The sequence below is a fragment of the Rhincodon typus genome, chromosome 1, assembly GCF_021869965.1.
Source record: "Rhincodon typus isolate 14 chromosome 1, sRhiTyp1.1, whole genome shotgun sequence".
Taxonomy (NCBI): Eukaryota; Metazoa; Chordata; class Chondrichthyes; order Orectolobiformes; family Rhincodontidae; genus Rhincodon; species Rhincodon typus.
In genome coordinates, this window is record NC_063332.1 from 33780740 (window position 1) to 33807860 (window position 27121).

The following is a 27121-nucleotide window of genomic DNA, read 5'->3' on the forward strand; positions in this document are numbered from 1 at the left end:
CAACTACCCTTCTCCAGATCAGAGGCCATCTAGTTGAAACTAGTAAAACCTCTTGGGAACATTTAGGCATATGGAATTGGAGTTCAGGAACTGGATTTGCCTCCACAACACCAAAGTTGGAAATTGGAAGAAACGCTGTGTTGAGGCCTACAGTTCCCCAGCCTGCTGTCTGGATTCCAGCACCCATGTTGAATTACTACTAGCATCCTTTCCCCATCAATAATGTCACTTCATGAGGAACAGAGCATTTTTTCCCCCCAACACACTTCCTTCCACCTAGCCTGATTGGTGCTTTTATTATATTTTATGCGATATGAATGTTGTGACTAGGCCAGTACCTATTGCTCCTCCCTAGTTGCCCTTGAGAAGGTGATGATGTGCTGCCTTCTTCAACTAATGCAATCCAGGTGCTGTTGGTACACTATAATGCTGATAGGAAGCAGATTCAGGATTCTGATACAGCAACAGTGATGGGGTGATGATATTGTTCTAAGTCAGGACAGTTTTTAGCTTGGAGGGCAATATGCAGGCGGTGGTGGTCCCATACATCTGCTACCCTGTCCTTGTAGGTGGCAGAGGTCTTGGGTTTGGAAAGTGCTGTTGAAGTAGCAGTGGTGAATTGTTGCAATGCATCATGCAGATGGGACACACTGCCACTGCTTGCCAGTGATGGAGAGAGAGTGAACGTTTAAAGGGTGGATAGGGTGCAAGTCAAGCAGGCTGCTTTCTTCTGGATGGTGTCAAGCTCCGAATGTCATCGGAGCTGTAGTCATCCAGGCAAATAGGAGTATTCTGTCATGCTCCTGACTTGTGCCTTATAGATGTGGACAGGCTTTGGGGATTCAGTATTCCTAGCCTCTGACATGCTCTTGTAGTCAGTATTTGTGTGGCTGGTAAGTCAATGGTAACAACTAGGATACTGCTTCTCAAGGCCACCTGGAGAACAAAATGTTCTATTTATATGTCACTTAAACGATAAAGCATGCTTTACCGGAGCATGATGAGACCAAATTGGCAACCGAGTAACACAAGACAATTTTAGGGCAAGAGGATGAAAGATGTGAGAAACGGACATGTTTTGAAGGGAGAAGATTGAAGTGGAACAGTGGTAGTAAGGCAGCAGCACAGCAAGACAGCCCCAACGTTCTTCTCATGTAAGAGTGAACTAGCAAATGCTTCCTTTCTGTAACATGCACATACTTGAAGGTCTTGATCTTGAGGCTTTTCTTACCTTTTTAGCATTCATCAGTGGCTCTAGGGCATGCTACACCGAAGAACCTACATCAGCTCTAACCCACAATGGGATTTTGCATCGATGACCTCACCTGGCTCTCAGAAGAAACTCCACCACACAAAATGTTGTCAGTAAGAAATATCCCAAAACCCATGAAAATATATTGGATTTAAGGTGGAGTTACGAGTGTGGCATGGAAAGGGGACAGGGACAAATCTGACCACACCTAAACACCATCATAGATCATCCTGGAACAGATTCTATTCAAAATTCTGATATTCAACAGCTGCCATTGTAGCTCGGATACTTTTCTAGTTAATGCCTAAAATAGCAAAAAATCATGGAATTAAGATCACAGAATTTCAAATCTCAAGCGACATGCGCATAAGCATTTACACTCTACATTTTGAAATCCTTTAAACATGCTCAAAAGTCAATTTGCCATTGCACAAAATTAATCATGTGTCCACATTAGCAAGTCAAGTTAACAACTCTGAAATGTTCATCCCACTGCATCCAAAATTTCAAATACACAAGCGTCAGTATTCACATTATTAACGGCATGTTGCTGAAATGTCTAGCAGTCAATTGAAGCCTCGTTTAGGCCTTTTTTCACACTGCCGCTACAACATTAAATTCAGTTTAAATGAGTTCAAATTCAGTCATTTAATCCGCCCTTGCTGCATACAACCTGCGACCAGCAGTCAATTGAAACCAGTGATTGTCCTGTTCATTCAGCTGCAGCAACTACTTGAACAATGTTCAGTTCAAATAAATTGAATTCATTAATCTCAAGCCCCCAAAGGCCATATCCTAGTCAATAATTGCTTCTAAGCAATAATGTTGTTAGATCAAAGTTACCACTCAAATTTCCCATGCATCAGTGCAAAATGTAACTTCATCTCAGCATAACTGAGCAAAATTGCAGCACATTTTCTCAGTTGCACGTCAGCATTAACATCAAGCCATTATATTCAGGATCAGCTTATAACTTGCAGAGTATAAATATTACAGTATTTACGCATTCAAGAGACCTAAAATTAGCAAATTTACTTAGTCAATGGATAAAATATGTCACTATGCATTTCTTTATTAAACATTTGTTGAAATCTAATAAGTGGTTTTGAATGGGTTTTGCATTTCAAAAACTTGAAGTATTAAATCCAAAAGCACAGTAAACTTTCTTGAACTCTAAGATGTAATGTGCTGCAAAACCGGATATAAAATATTCCTGAGATGACTGTGATCATTCAAAGCATTTATATCGGGACAGGGATAGAACCCTGTTTTTTGTTTCGGAACTGTGAAGATTCAGAATAAATGTTTTTCCCTATTTGTAAAATGGTAAAAGAAAAGCCAATGGAATTAAAGAGAAAGCCAATTTAAAGCAATGAATCATCAGAGTCCTGATTGTAAGTCAATTTGTCGCTCCTCTAGCTAACGAAGGGTCTGCAGCATAGTAGCTAAATATAAACAAAGTGACATTAGAACATGTATTAGAGAAACTAATCCCTCTGATGGGAGTGTCAAGAACAAGGGTACATATGATAAAAGTTAAAAACTAGATCAATTAGGGTGATGTGAGGATACACTTCTTCACACAAAAGGTAGTTTAGCTCCAAAAAGCTGCTGAGGATAGACAATTGAAAATATCAGGTTTTGTTAGTTATTAAGCGATACGAAATCTGGTGGGCAAATGGAGTTAAAATGAGCAGCCGTGATCAAACTTAATGGCAGAACAGGTTTGGGAGACTAAACTGTCTACTCCTCGAATGCCAGCATTTTAAAACTAGCCCAGTAAACTGAGACAATGATAATATAACAAGATCTGAAACAACATTGCCCAAGTATCTGCAACCAGATCTTTCTATGCTTCTCTAAATTGCATCAGATGCAAAAGGTGGCATCATTGTAAATTATTCCTCGCTGACGGTACAATGCAGTTCCTTGAATGTCAGCCAACTTGTAGTATCTTAGCCAAGTGTCATTCTTCATACATCAGCTCAATCAAAGCTGCAATGCTTCATAGCAGGGTGATTTCAGAGAGTTGGAGAGGCTGCAGAAGCAGGGATGGCTCTCTCAGAGCAGATACGGTTAATGGGAGACCTAAAAGGGATACTGTATTTAAAATTGAGGGGGCGTCTTTATAGGGCAAATAAGAAAAGTTGGTTCCTTTAGCTAGTGGGTCAGTACTAGACATCATTAGTTTAAAGTAACTGGCAAAAGACTAGAATGGTAATGAAGAGTTTGTTTTCCTGTGCACAGTGGGGTTGTTAATATTTGGAGTGCACTAACTGAAAGAGTGATGGAATGAGATTCTACAGAAACATTTAAAAGGCAATCGGACATATCTAGAAAGAGAACTAATTTGTTGGGTCATGGGGAAATAAAGCTAGGGTTTGGCACTAGATCTACCAGGTCTTTCAAAGTGTCAGCATAAACATGAAATAGACTGCAGGCCTTTAAGGTCCTATGCTTCCTCTATGATTTCAGGTGTCAGCCATGAGGGAGTGTTGCACTGTTGTAGGTGTGATCTTTCAAATGAGGTGTTAAATCAAGGCCTTGTTAGGCTCACATGGATGTAAAACAATCTGTGTCATTATTTTGGAAAAGTGCAGGAGAGTTATTCCCAGCTACAATTTATCAAATCATCATTACAAAACTGATCATTTTCACATTGCCAATTCTGGGAGTTTGCTGTGCAGAAGTTGGCAAAGTGTTTCCTACAATACAACAGTGTCTTCACTCAAAAGTACTTTTATCAGTTGTAAAGCGTTTTGAGGTCTCCAGTGGTTAGGAAAAGTGCTTAAAATGCTAATTCTTTCTAAATGAACATGAATGAAGAAATCCATTCAAATATGATCATGCCACTCTATATCAGCATGCATTGCCTTTCTCACACCTGTCACTGAAAAGTGACTAGGAGCAAGGATTCAGACTGATTTCAGCCCATTTTTTATTCCAGTGATATGAAGATCTAATTATCAATCGACCCAGCTGAGATCATTGATGACAAAGTTGATGGCAAATGAAACAAGGCTTCTTCATTCCTCCAAGGTTCGATACATCAGGTATTGAGTAAACAGTTTCAATTTATTTGGGACCATTAATCATAAGAACATAAGACATAGGAGTAGAAATTAGGCCATTCGGCCCACCGAGTCTGCTCCGCCATTCAATCATAGCTGATAAGTTCCTCAACCCCATTCTCCCGCTTTCTCCCCATAACTCTTGATCCCCTTGATAATCAAGAGCCTATCTATCTTAGTCTTAAATGTACTCAATGATCTGACCTCCACAGCCTTCTGTGGCAGTGAATTCCATAGATTCACCACTTTCTAGCTCCTTATCTCCGTTCTAAAAGGTCTTCCCTTTACTCTAAGGCTGTGCTCTCGGGTCCTAGACTCTTCTACCAAAGGAAGCATCTTCCCAACATCCATTTTGTCGAGGCCGTTAAGTATTCTGAAAGTTTCAATTAGGTCCCCCGTCATCCGTCTAAACTCCATCGAGTATAGGCCCAGAGTCCTCAAATGTTCCTCATTATGTTAAGCTTTCCTTTCCTGGGACCATTCTCGTGAACCTCCTCTGAAACCGCTCCAGGGCCAGTACATCCTTCCTGAGATATGGGGCCCAAAACTGCATGTAATACTCCAAATGTGGCCTGACCAGAGCCTTATAAAGCCTCAGTAGTACATCCCTGCTTTTATATTCAAGTCCTTTCAAAATAAATGCCAACATTGCATTTGCCTTCCTGACTACTGACTCAACCTGCAAGTTTACCTTGAGAGAATCCTGGACTAGAACTTAAGTAGAATGAAGACATAATGCTGCCCAAGTCACTATTTTAATACATATTTTTTCTTAAAAAATGTAGTTATATATTTTGTTTATTAGACACACACACACACACACACACACACACACACACACACACACACGGTAACCAAAGCCGGTCTTGACCACCTTTCAACAACTACTCCACAGCACGAGATGTCAGATTTTTCACTGAGGCCTTAGGTATTGGGATAACGTATTCTGAGCCAGATCTGCATATTTATGCAGAATCTCACTGTTTTCGGTAGTGCGCATGTTAAAGTTGCATTCAAATTAAAGCCAATATTTCTTGCAAATCCTTTCCATACTCTTTCCACTGCCTTCACATCCTTCCTTAAGTGCAGTGTCCAGAATTGGCTATAGCCACTAGGGGAAAGATGGTGGCACACTGGGAATGTGACTGGACAAGTAATCCAAGCTAATTTCTGAAGACCAGAATTCAAATCCCTCTACAACAACTGGTGGAATTTAAATGCAATGAATGATTCTGGAATTGAAAACTAGTCTCTATCGTGAAACTAATCATTGATTGTCACAGTATACAGTCATTTTTAGAAGAGAATCCCTACAGTGTGGAAACAGGCCTTTTGGCCCAACAAATCCACACCAACCTTCAGACCTTCCCACCCAGACCCATCCCCCGAGAACCCACCTAATCTACACATCCCTGAACACTATGGGCAATTTAGCAAGGCCAATCCATCAAGCCTGCACATCTTTGGACTTTGGGAGGAAACCGGAGCACCCAGAGGAAACCCACGCAGACATGGGGAGAATGTGCAAACTCCACACAGACAATCGCCCGAAGGCGGAATCAAACCTGGGTTCCCGGTGCTGTGAGGCAGCAGTGCTAACCACTGAGCCACCGTGCCGCCCCAAAGTGGTTCATGTTGGTCCCCTCAAAGCACCAAGGGCTCACAGAAAAGTGGAGCCTATCTGGATGTTAACAACCGCAAGGAATAAACTCCTAGTCCAGGTATGTGCAACTACAGTCAGAGTCAAATAGCATGGAAACAGACCCTCTGATCCAACTAATCCACACTGACCATGTTCTCAAACTAAACCAGTGCCACCTGCCAGCATTTGACCCATATCCCTCCAAACCTTTCCTATTCATGAACTTATCTAAATGTCTTTTAAATGTTCTAACTGTACTTACATCCACTACTTCCTCTGGCAGTTCAATCCACACATTAACCAGTTTCTGTATAAAAACATTGCCCCTCATGTCCTGTTTAACTCTTTCTCCTCCCACTTTGAAAAATATGCCTTAGTTTTGAACTTACCCACCTTAGCAAAGGTCTTTCCCCTTTTCACCTTAGCTATGCCCCTCGTGATTTTGTAAATCTCTATACGGTCACTCCTCAACCTCCTATGCTCCAGTGAACAAAGTCCCATCCTATTTTTATATCTCAAACCCTCCATTCCTGGCAACATCCTGGTAAATACTTTCTGAATCCTCTCCAGTTTAACAATATCCTTCCTACAACAGGACAGCCAGAACTGCACACAGTATTTCGGAAGGGGGCTCACCAACATCCTGTACAACATCAACATAATGCTCCAACTCCTACACTGAAAGGTCTGAGCAATGAAGGTAAGCATTCTAAATGCCTTCTTAACCACCCTGTGTGCCTGTGATGCAAATTTCAAAGAATTATGTACTTGAACTTCTCAGTCATTCTGGTCTACAACACCACCCATGGTCCTACCATTAATTATATAAGTCTTGCACTTGTTTGTTTTACCAAAATGTAATACTTCACATTTATCCAAATTGAACTCCCATCTGCCACTCCTCAGCCCACTGACCCAATTGATCAAGATTTCTTTGTAATCCTCGATAACCTTCTTCTGTCCACTATACCACCAATTTTGGTGTCATCCTTACCAAAGGCTTTACTTAAGTCCAAGTAAACAACACCAACTGCTCTGCCATCATCAGTGCTCACAAATAATATTTTTTTTTCTTTATTAATTCACTGTCTGTGGGCATTGTTGGCTAGGCAGCATTTATTGCCCATCCCTAATGGCCCAGAGGGCAGTTAAGAGTCAACCATATTGTTGTGGGTCTGGAGTCACATGTAGGCCAGACCAGGTAAGGATGGCAATTTCCTTCCCTAAAGCACATTAATGAACCAGATGGGTTTTTCTGACAATCGACAATGGATTCACCGTCATCATTAGATTCTTAATTCCAGATACTTATTGAATTCAAATTCCACCATCTGCCGTGGCAGGATTCAAACCCAGGTTCCCAGAATATTATCTGGGTCTCTGGATGAACAGTCCAGCGATAATACCACTAGGCCATCGCCTTTCCCTGTTGTTACCCTGTTTTTAACAAGGTGGAAAATAGCACTGGAAGAAAGATCAAAAGTAAATATAAAAATGGACTCCATTCACATCCCCAAACTTCCCACCATCCCTGTCTGCATTCTTAAACTAAAAGTTCTTTATTTGGATAGGAAATACATTCAGGTGATGTGTTAAGTAGGAGCAAAAGCTTAGCTTACCACAAGAATGTTTACCAAGGAGGCAGTGCCTTCATAACAGTTCAACATGTTTATCAAGTGGTTAGCTGAACCCTACAGAGTCTGAGAATCTGAGATTGAGTCGCCAATTTCTACTGAGTCAGAGCACGTTGGCTAGAATTATCAAAAGGGTTATGTAATTTGCCTCAGTTCTCCCGGATTTGGTAAGGAAAAATAACAACTGGTTTGTGTTGTGATACTGATTACTATCAAGCAATCCAGGTGAGAACATGACTGGCTTTGGCTGTGATCTGCATCATCAGAAAGCCTGCTGATATTCACCAAACATACATTATGCCCACAAAGTAAACCGACAGACCTGATACCTGTAAATTGCAAAAAGTCAGCTGAAGAAAATATAAATTTTACAACAAAGGGAAATGTAACAGTTCATCCCATTCAGTGTACCAAGATTACCTGAGTTTTATTCTCCGGCACCAAGCATAATTATTGTTTAATTAGTTATATTTTACATTGAATTTATTTGTATTGGCTATTATCTTGCAATATCATCCCTTTTCAAAACAAAAACAGCCAGTGTTACAGCACTGGGTTAGGCTATTTGGCTTAGCCTGTCTGCATCAACTCTCTAAATCAGAATCATGACTGTGCCATTCTCTAGCCTTTCCCTCAACCCCACTTCCACTGACCTTTGCACTTTGATTCTATTTAAATAATTATCAAATGCCCTTTTGAAAGTCTCAACTGGGCATACTTCTACCACATTTCCAGGCAGTACAGACCTGAACCACTCTTCTTGAATGAAATCATTTTTCGTCTCACATCACATTTGCTTACTTTGCAAATCATCAAATCTATGCGCCCTCATTCTCGATCCTTGCAATTAGGCCAATTTTTCCCTATTTACTCTATCTAGCCCCCTCATGATTTGGAAAACTTCGTGATTTTTTCTTAACCTTCTTTTCTTAATTTATCCTCAAATGAAATTTATCAGCTCTGAAACCATTCTTGTAAATCTCTTTTGCACTCTCTCCAAAGCAGTCATATCCTTCCATTATGCAGTGCCCAGAACACAATACTTTAGCCAGGGTCTAACAAGTGCTCTATGCAAGGTTTGTATCACACTTCCTGCTTCTCATGCTCAACAGATGAACGTCAGCAACGTTACTCCAAATGCATGCAAGAACATTATCTGTGTTGACAATATAGAGTTACATTATACTTTCAAATTTCAATGAAAATAGAATGTATGACCAGAGCATAGGAAATAAACTAGAATTGTGAATATTGCATGCCAATAATTTGCACTCTGATGTAGTTGGGAAAGAAAAAAGTCCAAGTTGTGGTGAAATGCACATGACAAATTATATTTCCATTTAAAATGAACTTTGCATTCAGTATTAACAATCGCAAAGGCAAATAAGTGGAGTTAGGCCACAGATTAGCCTGGTCTAAATGAAGGGCAGAAGGGATCCAAAGAGCTGAATGGCCTACTGCTTTCCTGTGTTCTACATCACAGTCTATATATAGAAACATATACACATTTATTCATGTTTCTTGCCCTTGCTATTATTAATTCTGAAGATATATCAACTTCACTCTGTCAATAACCAATTACGAACAATTCAGATATGGACTCAGCCAGTTTACATCAAGAGTTGTGATCATTTACATACAGCAGTGGAGACATACTCAGGTAATGTTAAAATAGAGAGGAAGGTGAAGGCAGTGGTAAGGAAGAGAGACTGACCAAATCTATACCAAAGGATTGTATGGGATAGGAAACGCAATGTGGGTCCAATCCCTCCTACCACTTATTCCATCCCTCCCACTAGTCAATCCCATGGATTTCATCTAGACTAGCTTCTCTTCTTGAAGCTCTTTAAGTACCAGGAATAATTTTTGGGAGAAGAAAAATGTGCAAACAACAACTTACTGTTCATTTGCATTTCAGCTGTCCTGGTAACATTAGAAAAAAATGGTAAGCTTTCAAACAGATCTGCAGGTAGACAATTGCAGAAAACAACAAAAACACTTATTTCACAGTTGTAAAAATTGCAGTTTTGATACAAACAGAGGCACACTACCGTAGTACATACCTACAAGTCGAGAATTCATGAATGAAGAGGAGGAAATGTTGTCATGCGATCCAAGGTCCCTGTTGGTCACTTGCTCATAGTGCACTCCATCGCCATAGTTCTACACACATTAAAATAAATACAAACATGAAGTGACATTTTGGCAACTGCCAAGCAATGTACACAATTTGTAAATATGACCCTTCCTTTGAAAAAGAATTCAATGTAAACGTGCCATCAAACACCCACACACTTTTTATTACATTTGCAAATGTCGATCGAAATGCCAGGGCATTTATAGCCAAGTTCCCAGCTCATCTAAATCACAACTAGATCAGTGCTGCAATAGCACATAGATTCAAGTCAGATACATAAAAGGTTCTGCACTCAAGCAGCTTACATCAATGCTATGTTATGATTAATTTTACAATCCTCTCAAAGTGCCAAGATAGGAGTTTCTCAATGTCTCACCAGTGAAGGCAATAGCAAAAGCAACAAAAGCTGCTCGATCAATAATGGCACTTTCTGCTTGTTGGTCTGTACAGACCATCTGGAACATAGCAAATAATCTGCATCCAGATGTAAAAGTTGTGATTTAGAATCTTCAAGTAATCACGTATGATGCACGGTTTACTTTCCTTGATCAGCAATCTTTCACCGCCAAAAACGTTTTCACCCGATCCGCCCTCTCCTAAAGGAAGGGGCCATCAACTCTTTGCCGTAATATGCTTTCACAAGTGTATTTAGTTCTTTTTACTCAACATTGCATTACTCCCGAGTCATGACAACGAATACCTTCATGATTCAACACCAGGCACCACAGACAAACACAATTGTATCCTTAACCATTTCCCCCAGTGGCCATTAGGTAGCGATCTATAAAAGAGAACACCAGGCAATGTTCCTTTCTTTACTTCAGGTATTCTAAAGTTAATTCCAATTTCTGCAAGACGCGGGAGCTTCGCATACTGGACAATGAGTTAAGTAAACATATCAATGGGAGGTGTCATCTGCTCAAATTGCTGAAGCCCAACATATTAGGACTTGAGAATGAGATGGAGACAATTGGCCTCCTCCAGAACAGGAAGAGAAACCAGTTTCTCGACTCAGGTTTTAAGAGGGTGAATTTACCAGTGAGGGAGCAATTAGCGGAGTGGGAAAGATGGACAACTATTCAAGATGGACAGAAACACAGGAACAGAAGTTTAGATAAAGAACAACTTAGGCACTCAACCAATTTTAAACTGTAGTTTCCTGTGGGGTTACTGAGGATTCTGGGCAGGGTGATTACATAAATATCAAGGGCACTAACAACCAAGATGACACAAGGGGTAAGGGTTGTGGATTATTAACACAACTAGAAATAGAGCAGGGTTAGGGAATTTAATAGTTTGGGGGCTCACCTAATCAGTTACAGCCAAAATGACAATTCCACATGTTATAAAAGTAAAGGAATGCGAGTAGGCCATTCAACCCTTTGAAACTATTCCTGTTATTCAACTTAGAACCTCCTTGACCTTTACAACAACTCCACTTATCCACTTCTGTTCCATAAATCCCAATACTTCTCACTAATTAAAAAAAATTATCAATTTTTACAATCTTTTAACATGACTTAGCTTTAACATCTAATTTGAAGGTGTATGGAGGGGTAACATTCCATACTTCAACTACTGTGTGAGAAGGAATGTTTCTTGGTTTTCATCCTATTACAGGCTAGAAATAATTTTAAGGTTATACCCTCTTGCTCCATTTCTCGAATAAACTAATTTGATCCTTTACGATTAATTTGTTGAGTTTTTTTAATGTAAACATCCCATTTAGATTACTATTAAATCATCTTTACTCAAAGGAATACAGGTCAAGTCAGTATAACACGCATCAATTAGCACTATCGCCTTCAGTATTATTTTAGTGTATTTACACTGCCATCCTTGAAGACCAATGTAACCTTTCTGAAGTGCTCAGAAAAATAAAATCACTGTACTTGAGATGGGGTCTAACCACATTAGGTACATTGACTGCATTTCCTCCATCTACCATACAGCCAAAATCCTTTCCATCACTTTTTCTTTATCCCTACGAAAATATTCCAATTTGTCTTTCTTGAATCCAAAGCAGCACGGTACTATATTGGAAATTGCTAAACAAATGAAGAGGTAGAGAATTAGTCAAAAGGATAGCAAACCCGATTAAGACAGAAGACAGAAAGGTAGACACAATGGGATTTTCTTTTAAATTGTTATAAAATGGCTAGTCGTGTTTAATTCTAGAACCACTTCTTCTCACTAAATAATAGCTTGGAGGTTGGCCGAAGGAAGTTGCATCAGAATTCGCTTACTAGACAAAAACAGGTGTGGTTAATCCCTTAGAAGGCTAAAGGAAACTGCAACAGATAATTGCTCTCATAAAGATAATGAGCTAAAAATGAGAGGCAGATTTGATTCTCATGAAGTGTCATGAATTAACACGTTTTTTTAAGAAAAAATAACAGCAGTTATTACGTACTGAATGAGATCAGGGTCAGTCCAATGCAACAGCATTAGAATTGAGGGGAAAAGCAAGACCTTAAAAATACTAAGGAATTACTTTTTTTTTAAATTATAAGGTGCAATTATTTTTTTTAAAAAAGTCAAAAGGCACTAATGCACTATTAAAGATCGCAGTACATTTTGCGTGTTATTAGACTAAGCACTACATGGAAAGTTGAGTCATGGAATCAGAAAGATATGGCACATACAGAACTCATTCAGCCCATCATGTCTGTCTTTGGAGAAGATATAATGCAGCTTCACTAAGATGCTGTCTTACACGAGGAAAAACAAAAGGAGGAATTCATAAATTGTATTTTTGTTTTATTAAAACTATGCAGATTATAGCATTTATAATTCTGGAAGGGTAAGGTCAAGTCATTAAAAGCTGAAATATCAACATAGAAAATTGCAAAGTAATACAAAAAGGACATTAAAAGCCTTCATGGAAAGATCTACTTCAGTCTACTAAGAAACATCTTTCTTTCACTTCATAATTGTAGTCTATTATCCCCAAAAGGTAGTCAGTAGGGCATTTTTAGTGGAGCTAGATTACACTCGTAGACAGAATTTAACAAAGGCCTTTTTCCAAAACTGGTAGTGGTATTTAAGATTATGAATGGTTAAGACAAATAGCAGTACACTGCTTCTACTGATCAGTGAGACAATAACAGGAGTACACAAATTCGGAGACTATATAAAAAGGACAGAAGATCAGACGTTTTTGTTCAAAGGGCAGTAAGAATGTGGAATTTCCTGCCACATTAAAATTATGATACAAAACAATTTAAGTATCTGGTTTCAGTGTGCATTACATAAACATTTGTAGAAGAAGAATATTAAATGCCAGCAGGTTTTTTCAAAAAATGAAATTACATTATTGTCTCCTGTGGATAAAAATATTGGTGCAAACTTGGTAGATATAAAAGCTGTTTCTTTGATGTCATAATATAATACTTAGGTGATTGCTGAAACATGTATAAGAGTCTAAAGACTGAAACTGCCCTTTTGTACTCTAGCACATATATTGCAGGTCATGCATTTTCTAAATATCAGAAGCAATGTTTCTTCAATGAAAGTGTGTGTCAGGGCTGTCTATGGATGTGTGCAGCTATGCACAGGTAACACACAGGAACATATCAAAACAGAGAGAAAAAAATTATAACCAGCTCAGGCTGTGGAGAGAAATATAATTAATGCCTCAGGTTGATAACTTTTCATCAGAAATAGTCTATCCTATTCTGCCCTAAAAATGTTCAATTGCTAGGTTTTCTAAACTTAGTCCAAATTGAAACAAGTTGATGGCTTTCAATGTTCACTCTAGATGCCGTTAAGTACCCACATATAAACAACTTTCCATTAACACTCCATTGGTTCACCATCACCTGCTCTCAAATATTTACTGATCACTTCTTCCCAAATATGGTATGATCTAGTAAAACCTTTCAGAAATTTAACTCACCCCCATAGGCTAACATTTTGAAATCCCAAACCCCCAAAAAAATGATAATGCTTAAACACGTATCTTTCATCACACTTGCATAGATACTGTCTGACCTATTGAGTTTTGCCAGTGCTTTTCTGGTTATTTCAGAATTCCAGCAGCCGCAGTACTTTGCTTTGAAAAGAATCAGCCCACTGACCAATTCATTATGTTCTTAGATTTTACACCTGTTTTTATAAGGCAGACTTCTGATGGTTTGTGATATTCTGATTTAATGGAGAGTTCTTTGCTTAAACAGAATCCAGTTATTGGTCTTGCTTCTTCCAATTTTCCCCATGTCCTGTCTCCTTCTCTTTCAAAACTATCAACAACTTGTCAAAAGACTCATCCTAGACTTAACCACTAATCTTTATTTTTCCTCCATGTCTTTGAAGATGATGCCTCCCTTGAATTCATGCCCATCTTTCCACATTTAAACCAATCAGGTTTCAGCCTCCGTCTTCTCAAAGAAATGGTTCCAACTGAACTCACAAATGTGACTCCCGATTATAGTATTTTATCCCTCATCATTCATCTTTATACAGCATTGACCACTCTTCTACAAATGCCTGTCCTCTGGTGTTCAGTTTAGTGCGATTACCATCAACTAATTCAGTCTAACAGTAACCTTAAATGATTTATAGCTTTTAACTCTATTTAGAGCTAATTTAGATCTGGGGCATCTCCCTGATAATTTCTGTCCACTCAGTTCAAATTATTCAATCCACAAATGCTTAGATCTATAGCATTGGCAGAACCATTCCATAGGGATGAAGCTATCTGAGAATGTTAGCTTCCTCCAGATAGCCTGCTTAATTTTCCAACAGGTTTATCTGAAAACACAAGCTTTCGGAGTTATGCTCCATTTTCAGGTGCTAATGAGAGAGGTGGCATCAGACGCAGAATTCGGAAGCAAATGATCAAAGGGTTATTGAACTGATGCGAATGTACTGAACAAACCTAAGATGGCTATTAAACTTTTAATCAGTTAGAAAGGAAATGCAGGCTTCAATTGACTAATTTGCAAATCCTAGAACTTCTTTCAAGTCACTGCCCCGAGATGACTAAAGGTTTTATATAGTATACCAGAGGTGACATCTCAGGTCAGATAATGCATTTTAGGTGTGAGGCCTTGTTTAGAATCTGTCTGTGCTTTAACTTGGAGTTGGGGCAGTGGCTTGAAAGAAATTCTGGGATTTGCATATTGTTCAATCGAAACCTGTATTTCCTTTCTATTCTGTTCTTCCAACAGATCTCCAGCTTATTTCATCCCATCACTGATGGCCATGTTTTCAATTCTTTTCCATAGAAACATCTTTTCCATCCTGATGGCCGTCCTAAAAATCATATCATATTATAGTCTTCTTTGGTCAAGTGTCAATTTCAACAGACTAAATTCTGTAAACTGTCTTGGAACATTTTCCGATATTGAAGATGCCAAGAAAATGCAAGCTACTTTTGTCACTCAGATTTTAAAGAACATTACGATGACCCTGGATTGAGGAAAGTATGTGCTGGTGGCACAGCACACAGTAATTCTAAATGTTTTCCGATCAAATTGACTTTCAAGAAAGCAGCACACACAACACAGAGCGATGCGATAAATTTGAGCTTTACATGGAACAGCACTCCTTACATTAAAGTAAATTGGTTCATATGTAATATTCCCTTGTTTGTAGGTAGGAACATGCAATGCATGTTTACAGACAACAATGGTATGCATAAAAAGAACGCCAAATTCAGAACACTGTTCAAAAGATTTTTCAATACAACATCTTCAATCATAAAATGTCTGAATTTTAAGTTTTATTGCCATAATGATTCTTCAAAATAAACACATTTCAATAACAGTAAATTGCACACAAATTAACGTTTACTGTAAAATTATAGTCTACCATTACTTACCCTGGATGGACTAGGCTGATCTCCTGCTCCCCAGGATCCAGAGTTTGTTCTGTCTTCCAGATCTAAGCACAAGTGAAAAGAAATGACCCTGTTATTCTCCTGGATTGTAATGAATGTAGATATATCACAAAAGCTTTCTTTCCGTAACATTTATTAATGCCCAATTTTATAATACAGGTATTTGTGAATAGAAAACCTTATTTCAATTGAATCTATGAGGCCAATGATTGTCTTCAAACTCAGTTTTGCTTTCAAATCATTCAGATTCTCTTTGATGCAGAGCCTTACATTTAATAGATGGCAAGTAATTAACAAAAATGAAATTACTGCATGTTTGTTCTCTACTTAATTTTTCAAACTAAACAACAAGGAGTGCTGTTGCAATTGGGTAGCTGAGCCATATTCATAAATTCCATGGTCTGTCACCTGGGGTCATGTATGGGGCACTGAAGTTTGCTTTGTGGCCCAGCCCTGTAAGGCAGGAATGTCTGCCAGAAATCTGGATACCAAGTGGCTTTTGCTATTTAAAGTAAATGTTTGAATAATAGGTGATAACCAGTTCAGACTCAGCTGTGATATGACTGCATAACCTGCCAATCCTGTAAAAGTTCAAAAATGAATCCATGGCCACTTGGACAACCTACTATCGTAACTCATGAGCATGAATGCATAAACAAGCAACCAAAAAATAACATTGACAAAGAAAGTTAATGACAAAAAAAGTACATAAATGCAGAGTACTGTCAAACAAATTACTCAAGAGCAGTGAATATTTCTTGTAATAAATTGATCTAATGTTCAATCAACTGAAATATATTGCAATCAAACAAAGTACACGGCACATGGAAACAGTACAGTGGAACTGAAATTTGCTGAAAAAGGAAGAAAATCTGTCTCAGAAAAGCAGCTAACCACTAACCAGCAATAACAGCAATCTAGCACAAAGAGAAAAACTTGCACTTATAAAGCATGTCATCATCCTCAATCTATCACAATGCACTTTAAAACAAAATGATTATGTTTCACAGAACAATCCCTTTGTGGTCTCTCTACAGAGTAAATCTGAGCTGCTGACAGCTTCTTGCATTGTCATGTTTTAATTCTAATTTCCAACATTTGCAATGTTTTTGTTTTTTCCTCCATGTTTTTGTTGGTGAAGAGTTTAATCTTGATCAGGTTATCAGGGGACCTGTGTGGGAGGACCTTATAATGAGATATCCTATCACACCACCCAATAGAGAACACATCTGCACCGATACCAGTTGGCCTGCAGCCATTTTACATTCCGAGGAGCCTTAATTGGCTGGAAGTGGGATTTCTAAACCTCACCCGGAAGGATCCCACCTCAGAGATTTGCTTCATGCAACAAACAGAGGTGCCTGAATGCTATGCTGCCTATTTAGTGCCAAGGTTAAGGACATCTGGGCTGGAGAGGAACTTGAATGGTGGGGTGGTGGGGGGTAGATACAGTTGTCATGATCCACATCGTTACCTTAGGACTACAAGACGCCTGTTGAAGGATTATGAGTAGCTCAGGGCTAAATTAAAAGGCAAAACCACAAAAGGTAATAAATTTCACATTACCAACTGAGCTACATTCAAATTGGCATAGGGCAAATGAGATTGGGAAGATATATGCATGACCCAAAGATTGGCCTGGGAGAAATGGATTCCATTTCATGTGGCACTGGCACCAGCACTGGGGGAGAAATAAAAAAGTTCTTTTGGGGAGGATTTCACTTGAACCATGCTGAGACCCACCATGCTGTAGGAAATAAATTGTAGGATTTTGACCCAACAACACTGAAGGAATGCTGAGGTATTTCCAAATCAGGATGGTGAGTGGCTTAAACGGAACTTGCAGATGGTGGTGTTCCCATGTATCTGTTCTTCGAGATGGAAATGGTCATGCATTGGAGGGTGCTGTGTAAGAAGCACTGGTGAATTTCTGCAGTGCACCTTGTAGATAGTTCATACTGCTGATACTGAGCATCAGTGGTGGAGGGAGTAGATGTGGTGCCAATCAAGTGGTTTGTTTTGTCCTGAATAGTGTCAAGTTTCTAAAGTGTTGTCAGAGGTGCATTCATCCAGGCAAGTGAGGAGTTTTCCATCACACTCCTGACTTGTGCCTTATAGGTGGTGTATGGGCCTTGGGGAGTCAGGAGGTGAGTTACTTGCTGCACAATTCCTAGCCTCCCTCCTGCTTTTGTAGCTGGAGCATTTATGTGAAAAGTCAAGTTCAGTTTCTGGTCAATGGTAAGCCCCAGCATGTTGATAATGGGGTAATAAGTGATGGTGATACCACTGAATGCTAACAGGTGATGGTTATATGATCTCTTATTGGAGATGGTTACTGCCTGGCATTTGTGGGGCACAAATGTTACTTGCCACTTTTCAGCCCAAGCCTGGATATGATCCAGATCTCAGTGTATTTGGATATGAACTGCCTCAGTATTCACGGATTGTGCAAGGTTTGGCATCACATCAATCATCAGCAAATATCCCCCTTCTGATGCTGCGATGAAAGGCAGGCTGTTAATGAAGCAGCTAAAGATGGCTGGGCCTAGGATACTACCTTGAGCAACTGCTGCAAAGATGTACATAGTTAAGGATCCTCTAGGGGTTAGCAAGGACAACACAGTAGATTTTCAAATTTAGTTTGAGGGAGAACAAATCGAGCCTGCAAATGTGTGCAAATAGGGGCGATTACAGAGATATAGAGAAAGGGTTGTCTGCAGTAAGCAAAGTATGAAGAGCTGCCAGCATCTACAGAAACGTACTCGAGCATAAGTTGGATTTTGTTTACTTATGTATGGGATGTGGATTCCACTGGTTAGGCCAGCATTTATTAGTCATCATTAACTGCCCTTGATAAAATGGTCATCACAGAATTGTTATGGCTCAGAAGGAAGCCATTCAGCCCAAAGAGTACCATCTCTAGAAATGAGCATCATTACCTAGTGCCATTCTCTGCTTTTTCCCCATATGCAATCATCCAATGATCTTGAATGCCTCAATTGAACCTGGCTCCAGGTTGTGCATTCCATTCTTTTAAATACTGGCTATACGAAAAAGGATTTATTCCCCTCGATTCAGCATTGCTTCCTTTGCATGTCACTTTAAATCTATGTCTACTTGTTTTTGTTCTTTACACAAGCATGAGCAGCTTCTCCCTATCTACCCTATCCAGTCTGTTCATAAGCCTGAAAACCTCTAGAAATAATCCCATGTCAGCCTCCTTCAACAGTCACAATGCTGTTAGGAGTTCTAGGATTATGACCCAGTGACAACTAAGAAAAGCTGATAAGGATTTGCCATAGTTACATCCAGTACTGAGGTCAATACCGGTCAGTCCAACTAGTATCATTCCTATTTTTTTTAAGGCTTTGTTGCAGTTAAGTGTAGCCATTTCAGTGGACATTACAAGGAACAAACACATTGCTATAGGACTGGGTACATATAGAGCCCAGCCCAAATAAGGTTGGCAGATTTCCTTCCTTAAAAAGATATAGTAGACCAGATGAACTTTGGAAATTTATACTAGAAAAGAAATTTAAAAATCACACAAGGCTCTCTGGAAAGAGCCAGGTAGCGGTACTTTCAAAGTGGCATTGTACATGTGCCGGCCTCTCTGTGCCATACAATTATATGAGATACAACTCTTGGACCATGTGAGAAAAATGGAAAATACAATACTGTAACATAACAGAGGCATATTCTTTATAACATCGCTCCTTCCAAAATACTGCAAAGTCTACATTTCATAGTAACATTTCAATCATTTCTTCTAAGCCATATTTCAACTGTTTATTATTATTCTTACTCTTGCAGAGAAAGAATCAATCAATAATTTTCTGGAATATGGCTGCACCAGACAGTATAAGATTAACTCATTCTTGCTCGAGTCAAAAGGCTTAAGCAACGCTCCAGCACTTGAGAACATAATCTAAGTTGACACATGAATATGAACTGCAATGTAAAGTGCCATGTTTTGGCTAGGACTTCAACATAAAACTGTCTTGTATGTTCAAGATTAGATGTGAAGATCCCATGATATTTTTCAAAGTAAGGCTGTGACTTCTTATGGTGTTCTAAACACTACAACCAATGCCAACTGAGACAGATTAACTAGTGATTTATTTCATTGTTATTTGTTAGACTTGAGAGTCAGGTTGTCTACAACAATAATGCAACCATATATAAACATATCAAAAGTAGTTCATTGCAAGGCACTTCAGGATGTTCCAAGAACACGCATGGGAGGTGCACTCATTCTTAGATGCAAGTGCTACACCCTGAATAAGTTCAGTTCAGTTACTCCAATTATTGGTTTGACTCTAACGTTAAGATCATAAGGTCATAATCTAAATTGATCTAATAGTACAGTTACAATAATCTAATTGTACAGTACAAAAAGGTGAGGTGCATTATAAAGAGATGCTTTGATTCAGTCATTAAACCAAAACTGAAGTGACTGTTCTGGTGGTTCATGGCAAAATCAGAAAAGGCAGCATGTTCCTTTGTTTTGCAGCCGACTTTATTCTCTCAACTAATACCACAAGGTTCATTTATCTTGCTGCTGCTTTACTTTATGTTACTGTGCAGGATAGTTTCTATTTTTGTCTAGGAACACAACTCAAAGTAATCCATCATATGGCATAGAAACGTATTGCACAGGAAAGAGACTATACAGTCCATCAAGGCCATGCCTGTGAAGTGATTTTTATATAGTTAATTAAAACCCATGAATTAGAAATATCGATCATCTTCTATTACTTAGCCAGAGGAAGTGATAACAGATTCCAATGTGCTACAAAATTAGATCAAGAAATTGTCATGAATTCACTGCCATGTCACAACACTAAAGATGTGGCTGACCAGTTCATAACCAGTTTCAGCCAGAAATGTCAAGTGGATAATCCTTAGCAGCTTCTGCCCAAGATCCCTACTGTCACTAATGTTCATCTTCAAGTCAATTTGGAGTCACTTTTCATGACACCAAGAAAAGGATGGGGACAGTACTCGACATAGCAAAGGCTATAAATCCCAAAAATATTTGGGGTGCAATGCTGTAAACCTGTTGTTCACAAATAGTTGTGCCCTCAGCTAAACTGTCAGCTATTATCCTGGCATCTCCCTGGTAATGTAGGCAAATACCCAGACATATCTTGCCTACAAAAAGCACAGCGTATCCAATCATGCCAAAGACCACTTCAATTACCTTTAAAACATCAAAGCAATGGAAGAGTTAGTCAAAAATGAGTGAAATGACATTTAGTCACCAATAACCTGCTCATCAACAATCAAACTATGTTCAACCTGAACTGTTCAGCTCCAGAGTTCATTTGGACTATAGTGAAGGGATTTTCTTGAGGAGAGGTCGAGTTCATTGGGCTTATACTCTCTGAAGGTTAGAAGACTAACTCAGATTATTGGGCACTTGACAGGATAGATGCTGGAGGTCATTTCCCCTTGTGAGAGTCTAGGACCAGACAGCATAATCTCAGAAGGGTCGCCCATTTCAAACAGGGGTGAGACTTTCCTATCTCTCAGAGGCTGGAGACCACAGAATTCTCGATTGCAGAGGGCTGTTGAGACTACCTTGGTAAGTATATTCACGACTGGATATTGTGATTTCCCTTAAGGGAATCAGGCATATAAGGATAAGGCAGAAAAGTGAGATTTGAAAATTATCATATTGGCCACGATCTCACTGAATCACACAGCAAACTTTATGGGCTGAAAGACCTTCTTCCAATCCTGCATCACATGATCACAAGAGTTGATCTCCAGCAGTAAGGGGAGAGTGACTTAACCTTCATAGGTAGCACTTGACAGACTGTGCAGCCAAGGTATTCAAATAAAGTTGTAGTCATAAGGGTTAAATGGGGAAACACCAGCTTCAGTACTGCCAAAGGAAAACTGTAGTAACTGGAAAACATGTTAGCACGCTTCCGGAGGGAAGCCTCGAAGACCGAACAACCTTGAGATACGTCTCCCTGTCATATTGTCAAAAGTGGGACATTTGCTGACTTTTTTTTTGAAGAGTGCGCAGATAGTGATAATAATATAGGAATTAATTCAATTTTTCTACTTCTAATGTCTCAGCCAACCTCAATTTACTGAGATTTAACATTCAGACTTCTCAGCAATTCCACACCTCACGTTGTACACAACAGAATTCTGAATATAGGAGAATGTGTTGTGAACATGATTAGAGACCTTTATTTGTGACAAATTTGTTATATCTAGCCCTTCTGCCTAACAATCTAAACTTTCAGCAAGCCCCGGGATCTGATTTACTACACATTACATTTCTTTTAATTAGTGCAGATTAAAATAATCCAAAATGTAAACAGAAAATGTGAGGTGCAGAACAAGTCAGACAGCATCTGAAACACAGTTTAATGTTTGGTTGAAGTCTTCATTAGACAATGCAAACAGGGATTGACAACACATATTAAAATGCATGTCTGTGGGGTAAATGCCTCACAACTTATTTCTCTCAGCCACAAAAAAAAATTCTGGTCAGGTAGAACCCTTAGAGTTTAACACTGAAGGGTCACACCAAAAATTTAGCCAAATGCTGTTATTTCACCTGCTGGCTTGCTATATGCTTCCAATATTCATGTTTCTTTTCTCAAAATATTTATCATCTCTTTATATTGAACTCCATGTATTCAGATTAAAACCTGCAGTATTTCAGTAACAGTTGACCAATGCTGTGCAAAACTGGAAAACATGTTCAAGTTAACAGTACCTCTTTAAACTTGGGCAATTCTTTCAGAGTTTGTTGCATCCTTGGTTGGAAATTTAGGTTGCTTATAATTTTATGACGACAATATTTTTGGTCTTAGAAAGTTCAACTTCACAATGTTAGGTTAAGATGACCATTTGTAAGTTCATTCAAAATGCCACATACACACTGCCAGAAGCTTTGCCCGAGATACAGTCACGTATAGACAGGGTGGTTGAAAAAGCATTTGGCATGCTTGCTTTCGTTGCTCGGTCCTTGGAGTATAGGAATTGGGAAAACATGTTGAGGTCTTACAGGACATTGGTGAGGCCTCCTCCAGAATAGAGCGTCCAGTTCTGGTCGCCCAGTTATAGGAAGGAAGGATATTATTAAGCTGGAGAGGGCTCAGAAGAGATTTACCAGGATGTTGCTGGGTATCGAAGGCTTAATTTATAAAGAAAGCCTGGATAGGGAGCATAGGGGCTGAAACGCAACCTTACAGAAGTTCATAAAATAATGAGGGGTATAGACAAAGTTAATTGTAGTTGTCATTTCCCTAGGCTGGTAGATTGCAAGACTAGGAGGCATATTTTTAAGGAAAGGAGAAAGATTTCAAAAAGACATGACAGGAAGTTTTATACAGAGGGTGGCTCGCATGTGGAATGAACTTCCTAATGAAGTGGTGAATGTGGGTACAATTACAACGTTTAAAAGACATTTGGATAAGTACATGAATAGTAAAGGTTTGGAGGGATATGGGCCAGGAGCAAACAGGTAGGACTAGTTTAGTTTGGGATTATGTTTGGCATGGACTGGTTGGACCGAAGGGTGTTTTTCCATGCTGTGTGACTCTGACTCAATAAGTCACATCAAAACAATTTAAGACAATACATTCAATTTGAACTAAGGGAGGAAATTAACTTTATTTTGTTCCATGTTGTTGTATTCAGAAATACTGCACAATGGCAATAAAATTGAGCCGATTTTAATATTTAAGCAAAGAAATTGTCACTGGCGATTTCTCATTATTCCTAGCTTGTTTTCCTTTAGTCATATGTCTTAATTTTGGTTGCTCTGGAAAATATAAACATAAAATGGTAGATTTAATAAGTTTCAGGAAAATTTCAAGGCCATAGGCCCAAAATGTCACAAACGTTTAATTCCATTTGATGGCTCAACTACTGTCTTCTTTGTTTTTGCTGAAAAGAGATATTTTGTTGAAACTTTTAATCTTTCATTCATCAGGATAATTGTCAAGAAATACTAATGTAAAGTGAAAATAATCTATACATACTGCATGACAAGAAAGTGCTGAATGGTTGGTAAAAGCTTTGCCATGGAGAATGCACCAGATAGATGATGACTGATGACTGATGACTGACAACATTTGTTTAAATTTAAACCACACAGGTTGACCCTTATTGATGAAGGCATTGCTCCGAGACAGGAACCAGAGAATGGCTGTAACCTGTTTTATTTATTGAGTTGTAGCAGGTGCAATGAGTCTACTTGTTAATTCTGTCAGTCAGTCTCACAATATGCACACTGGAAGTTACATCTATCAATACACAGGGCCCTGTTCCTGCAGATAGAATTTATTAATTTAAAGAACTGAATTTAAATTCTACCAACTGCCATAGTGGGATTAAAATCAACACACCCAAAGCATTTGCCAGGGTTTATGGATTTATCACCCAAATGACATGACTACTCCACTCTGTCTCTCCTCTTAGGGAAAATACATGCAATTTTCTCTCAATTTGTTCATATTGGCTGCTTTTTCTTTATAGCTTTCCTTTACTGCATACCTCAGAATTCATCCTCTTTTCACTCGGTCTCTATCCCAAAATTCCTAAATTATTACAACTTAGGTCCTCGCCATCACCCACTCTATGAAAATATATCTTGATAAAACTCTGCCCTTGGATGTTCCTAAACTCAGAACACCAAATAACTTTTATTTGGGGTCCCATTCCAACATTTATGATATAAAAGTTATTTTGTGGCTGTGGGCTATTGATAAATGCATATTTGATGAGACTGATGGCTTTTCCCATTCCCAATTTCTCGAATCCAATATAAATGTTTGGTCAACTTGCTGACAATTTTACAAACTTGGTCTTGGTTGCAAATGTTACCAACACTCTCATTACTAGTTCACCTGGTCTGAGCAAATCATTGTATCTTCATTCTTCATGTGACCAAAAGCAAGCCAGTAAGATTTTAATCATAAAAGCCAGCTAATTATTTTCAAATTAATAACTATTTAGGTTATATCATAATCTTTCCATCAGGAACATATGTATCATCAGAAGCAGTGAAGTGCTCAAATTAGAAGCTCACAGAGTGCCTCTGAAAACACATGGTTGATAACAAAACTAAAAGACTTGCAGCACAAGCACTTACTGTGAAGATCCTGGACCCTATGCTGCAGTGACCTTTGCCAACTCCAACATCCACAAAAAAGTGTTCATCAGAACAAAGAAAAAAATCAGAGACAGACTGCACAAGCTATTAGACAGCACAAAAAGTGAAAAGCCACCATATATCACACACTGAAGGCAAAAAAAAGACTGGCCTCTGTCAAGAAAATGTAGTAGTCAAATTTTTTAAATGTCTGAATTATAATCAGAATTCTTGACAGGGCTAATACATTAAAAATGGATGATTGTAAACTGAAAAAAATATACGGTGGTTCAACTTGTCAGTATAAACCTCATATCTCACTATTTGTATCAATTTGTGTTAGCAATGACAACATTTGTAGTCTCTTTTGGTATAAAGTCTGTTAGCGGAAGTAGTAACGTTAACATTTTCAATTTATGCATCAAAGCGGCCTTCTGAAAACATCTGATAACTTTCCTTAACATAACAGGTGAACATTAGAAAGCTTAAAACAACTTCTACATAGAAAAGCTGCTTTAATCCATTAAGCTAACAGAACAAGTTCAAGGTGACTACACTTCATTTAGGGCACCATTCTAAGTTTCAGCTGTGCTATCCATTGATGGTGCCACAATAATTGCTGCAACTCAAGGATTGTAAGCACTCTCATAAACTTTTGTAATGTCTATATGAAATTCTCATTATGTAACTAGACTAACAAATGCATGAATGAAATCAAATTTCATACCAATGTAAACACTTCGGATTAGATTTCAGTTCAAATTTACTTAAGCAAAACTGCAGCAATTTTGTTTTGCACAAGTTCTAACACAGTCTGGGTATTTCAAACTTTCCTATTGAGAGTTTGGAAAATTCAGCCTCTGAAAGATACCACTTACCAGAAAGAAACTAACACTGAGATTCGCTGCACAACACTTTCAATTTAAATAGACAGCATCAAGAATGCTAAAACTGAAAATTTATTTTGATTTTAAGAGCACATTGCCTCCGTTTTTGTTTTTTTTGACAGGGTGAGAGCAGTCAGATGATCGTCTCGAGACATGCAGCAGAAAAATTAACCAGTGTCCCATTTCCTTTTCACTCAACTAACTCCTACAAATGTTCATGTTCAGGGTGGTGTCAAGCAGAGCTGTGATTTCTCCCTTATCACATGATCAGATAATCTGACATTTGCTCTTTAAGCTCAACTCCAAACACCTGGGTGAGACACTAAAGGGCTGCTGACACACATGGAATGATATATCATCACGAGACGAAGGAGGAGAGCAGCACAGGGGAGATAATGCTCTGCAAGTGAATATGCAGGGATGAGGAAGAAAAGATGTAGTATCACTAGGATTTCTGAACACAAGGAACAGCAGGCATGAAGATCACACTTTAAAACATGGAAAAACTGAAAAGTAACCACAGCACAATCATTACAAATTTAACAGATTAAGTGGGTTAGATAACTACTGCAGCAAAGTCTTATATTTCACAAGCGAATCAAGAACCAAGTTTTGCAAAGAAACTCAAAATTATTATTTTTTATACATACTTAAAATCAACAGCACTGCAAGTCTCCCTTATAACATTTGTGTAAAAAGGTGAAAATGCATCACATAAACAGTGCGCTCTGGTGTATGTCAGTGTTGTTTAATTGGGTTAAGTTGATAGTCATGGTTATTTGTTCCATTATAATTATATTTAACAAGGTTGACATAAAACTGCAATACACATTAGCAGAGTAACAGACACAATTGGTAAGTTGTTGTATGGTGCTGATGAGTACTGAATTTCCAGGTCTAATAGGAGATGATTTCAGATTATGAATGACTATTGTGTCCATTTTTGACACTTGAGTAAAATACAATTTAAGTCTACAGAGTGATCACAATCTAAGGACAAGGCCTATGTTTAAAAAAGCAAAATAAGAGAACAAGCTTAATCAGATAAAACATAAGGAAGATTTATATTCTTAAAAGACCATTATTTCTCATATATGATGTCTATAAAAGAGCCACAAGGCAAACGCATTAATGAAATGCTCTCAACTGGCCCCAATAAGAAAGGGTAAAAAAGAACAGTTGATTCTAACTGTTGAATTATAAAACCACTTGAAATATAAAAGAAGTGTCCACAAACCTAAAAATGTCACCACAGGTAATTTGCTTTGTGTTAGCGGTTACAATGTTGGAAGAGAGTTATTAAATTTAGTGCCCATGGATCTATTCTGGGACTACGTCTGTTCTCACCTCAACGCAAATTCACAGCTTGAACTGAATTACCTAATCGTCTGAAGAGTGTTAATGTTTCAAATTGTAGAAGCTGATTTTGTAGTAACTTATCTGCTTTCTTCCTCCTTTAGCATGCAAGTTCCTTCGATATAATATTCCTTGTCCTCTGGTATCTGAGCAGTAATAATCCTCCCATCCTTCAC

At 38.5% G+C, this 27121-nt stretch overlaps 1 protein-coding gene across 8 annotated transcripts in view; it reads right to left on the minus strand.

Annotated features, from left to right (window-relative positions):
• LOC109911130 (transcription factor 4) overlaps positions 1–27121 on the minus strand; it is a 551558-nt gene that overhangs the window by 393188 nt on the left and 131249 nt on the right. For all 8 annotated transcript variants that reach the window (XM_048596040.1, XM_048596052.1, XM_048596047.1 and 5 more), the window contains 2 exons: positions 15561–15622; positions 9663–9762 (listed from right to left, as the gene is read on the minus strand). In XM_048596040.1, the coding sequence (XP_048451997.1) occupies positions 9663–9762; positions 15561–15622 (162 nt within the window). The remainder of the gene's footprint in view (positions 1–9662; positions 9763–15560; positions 15623–27121) is intronic.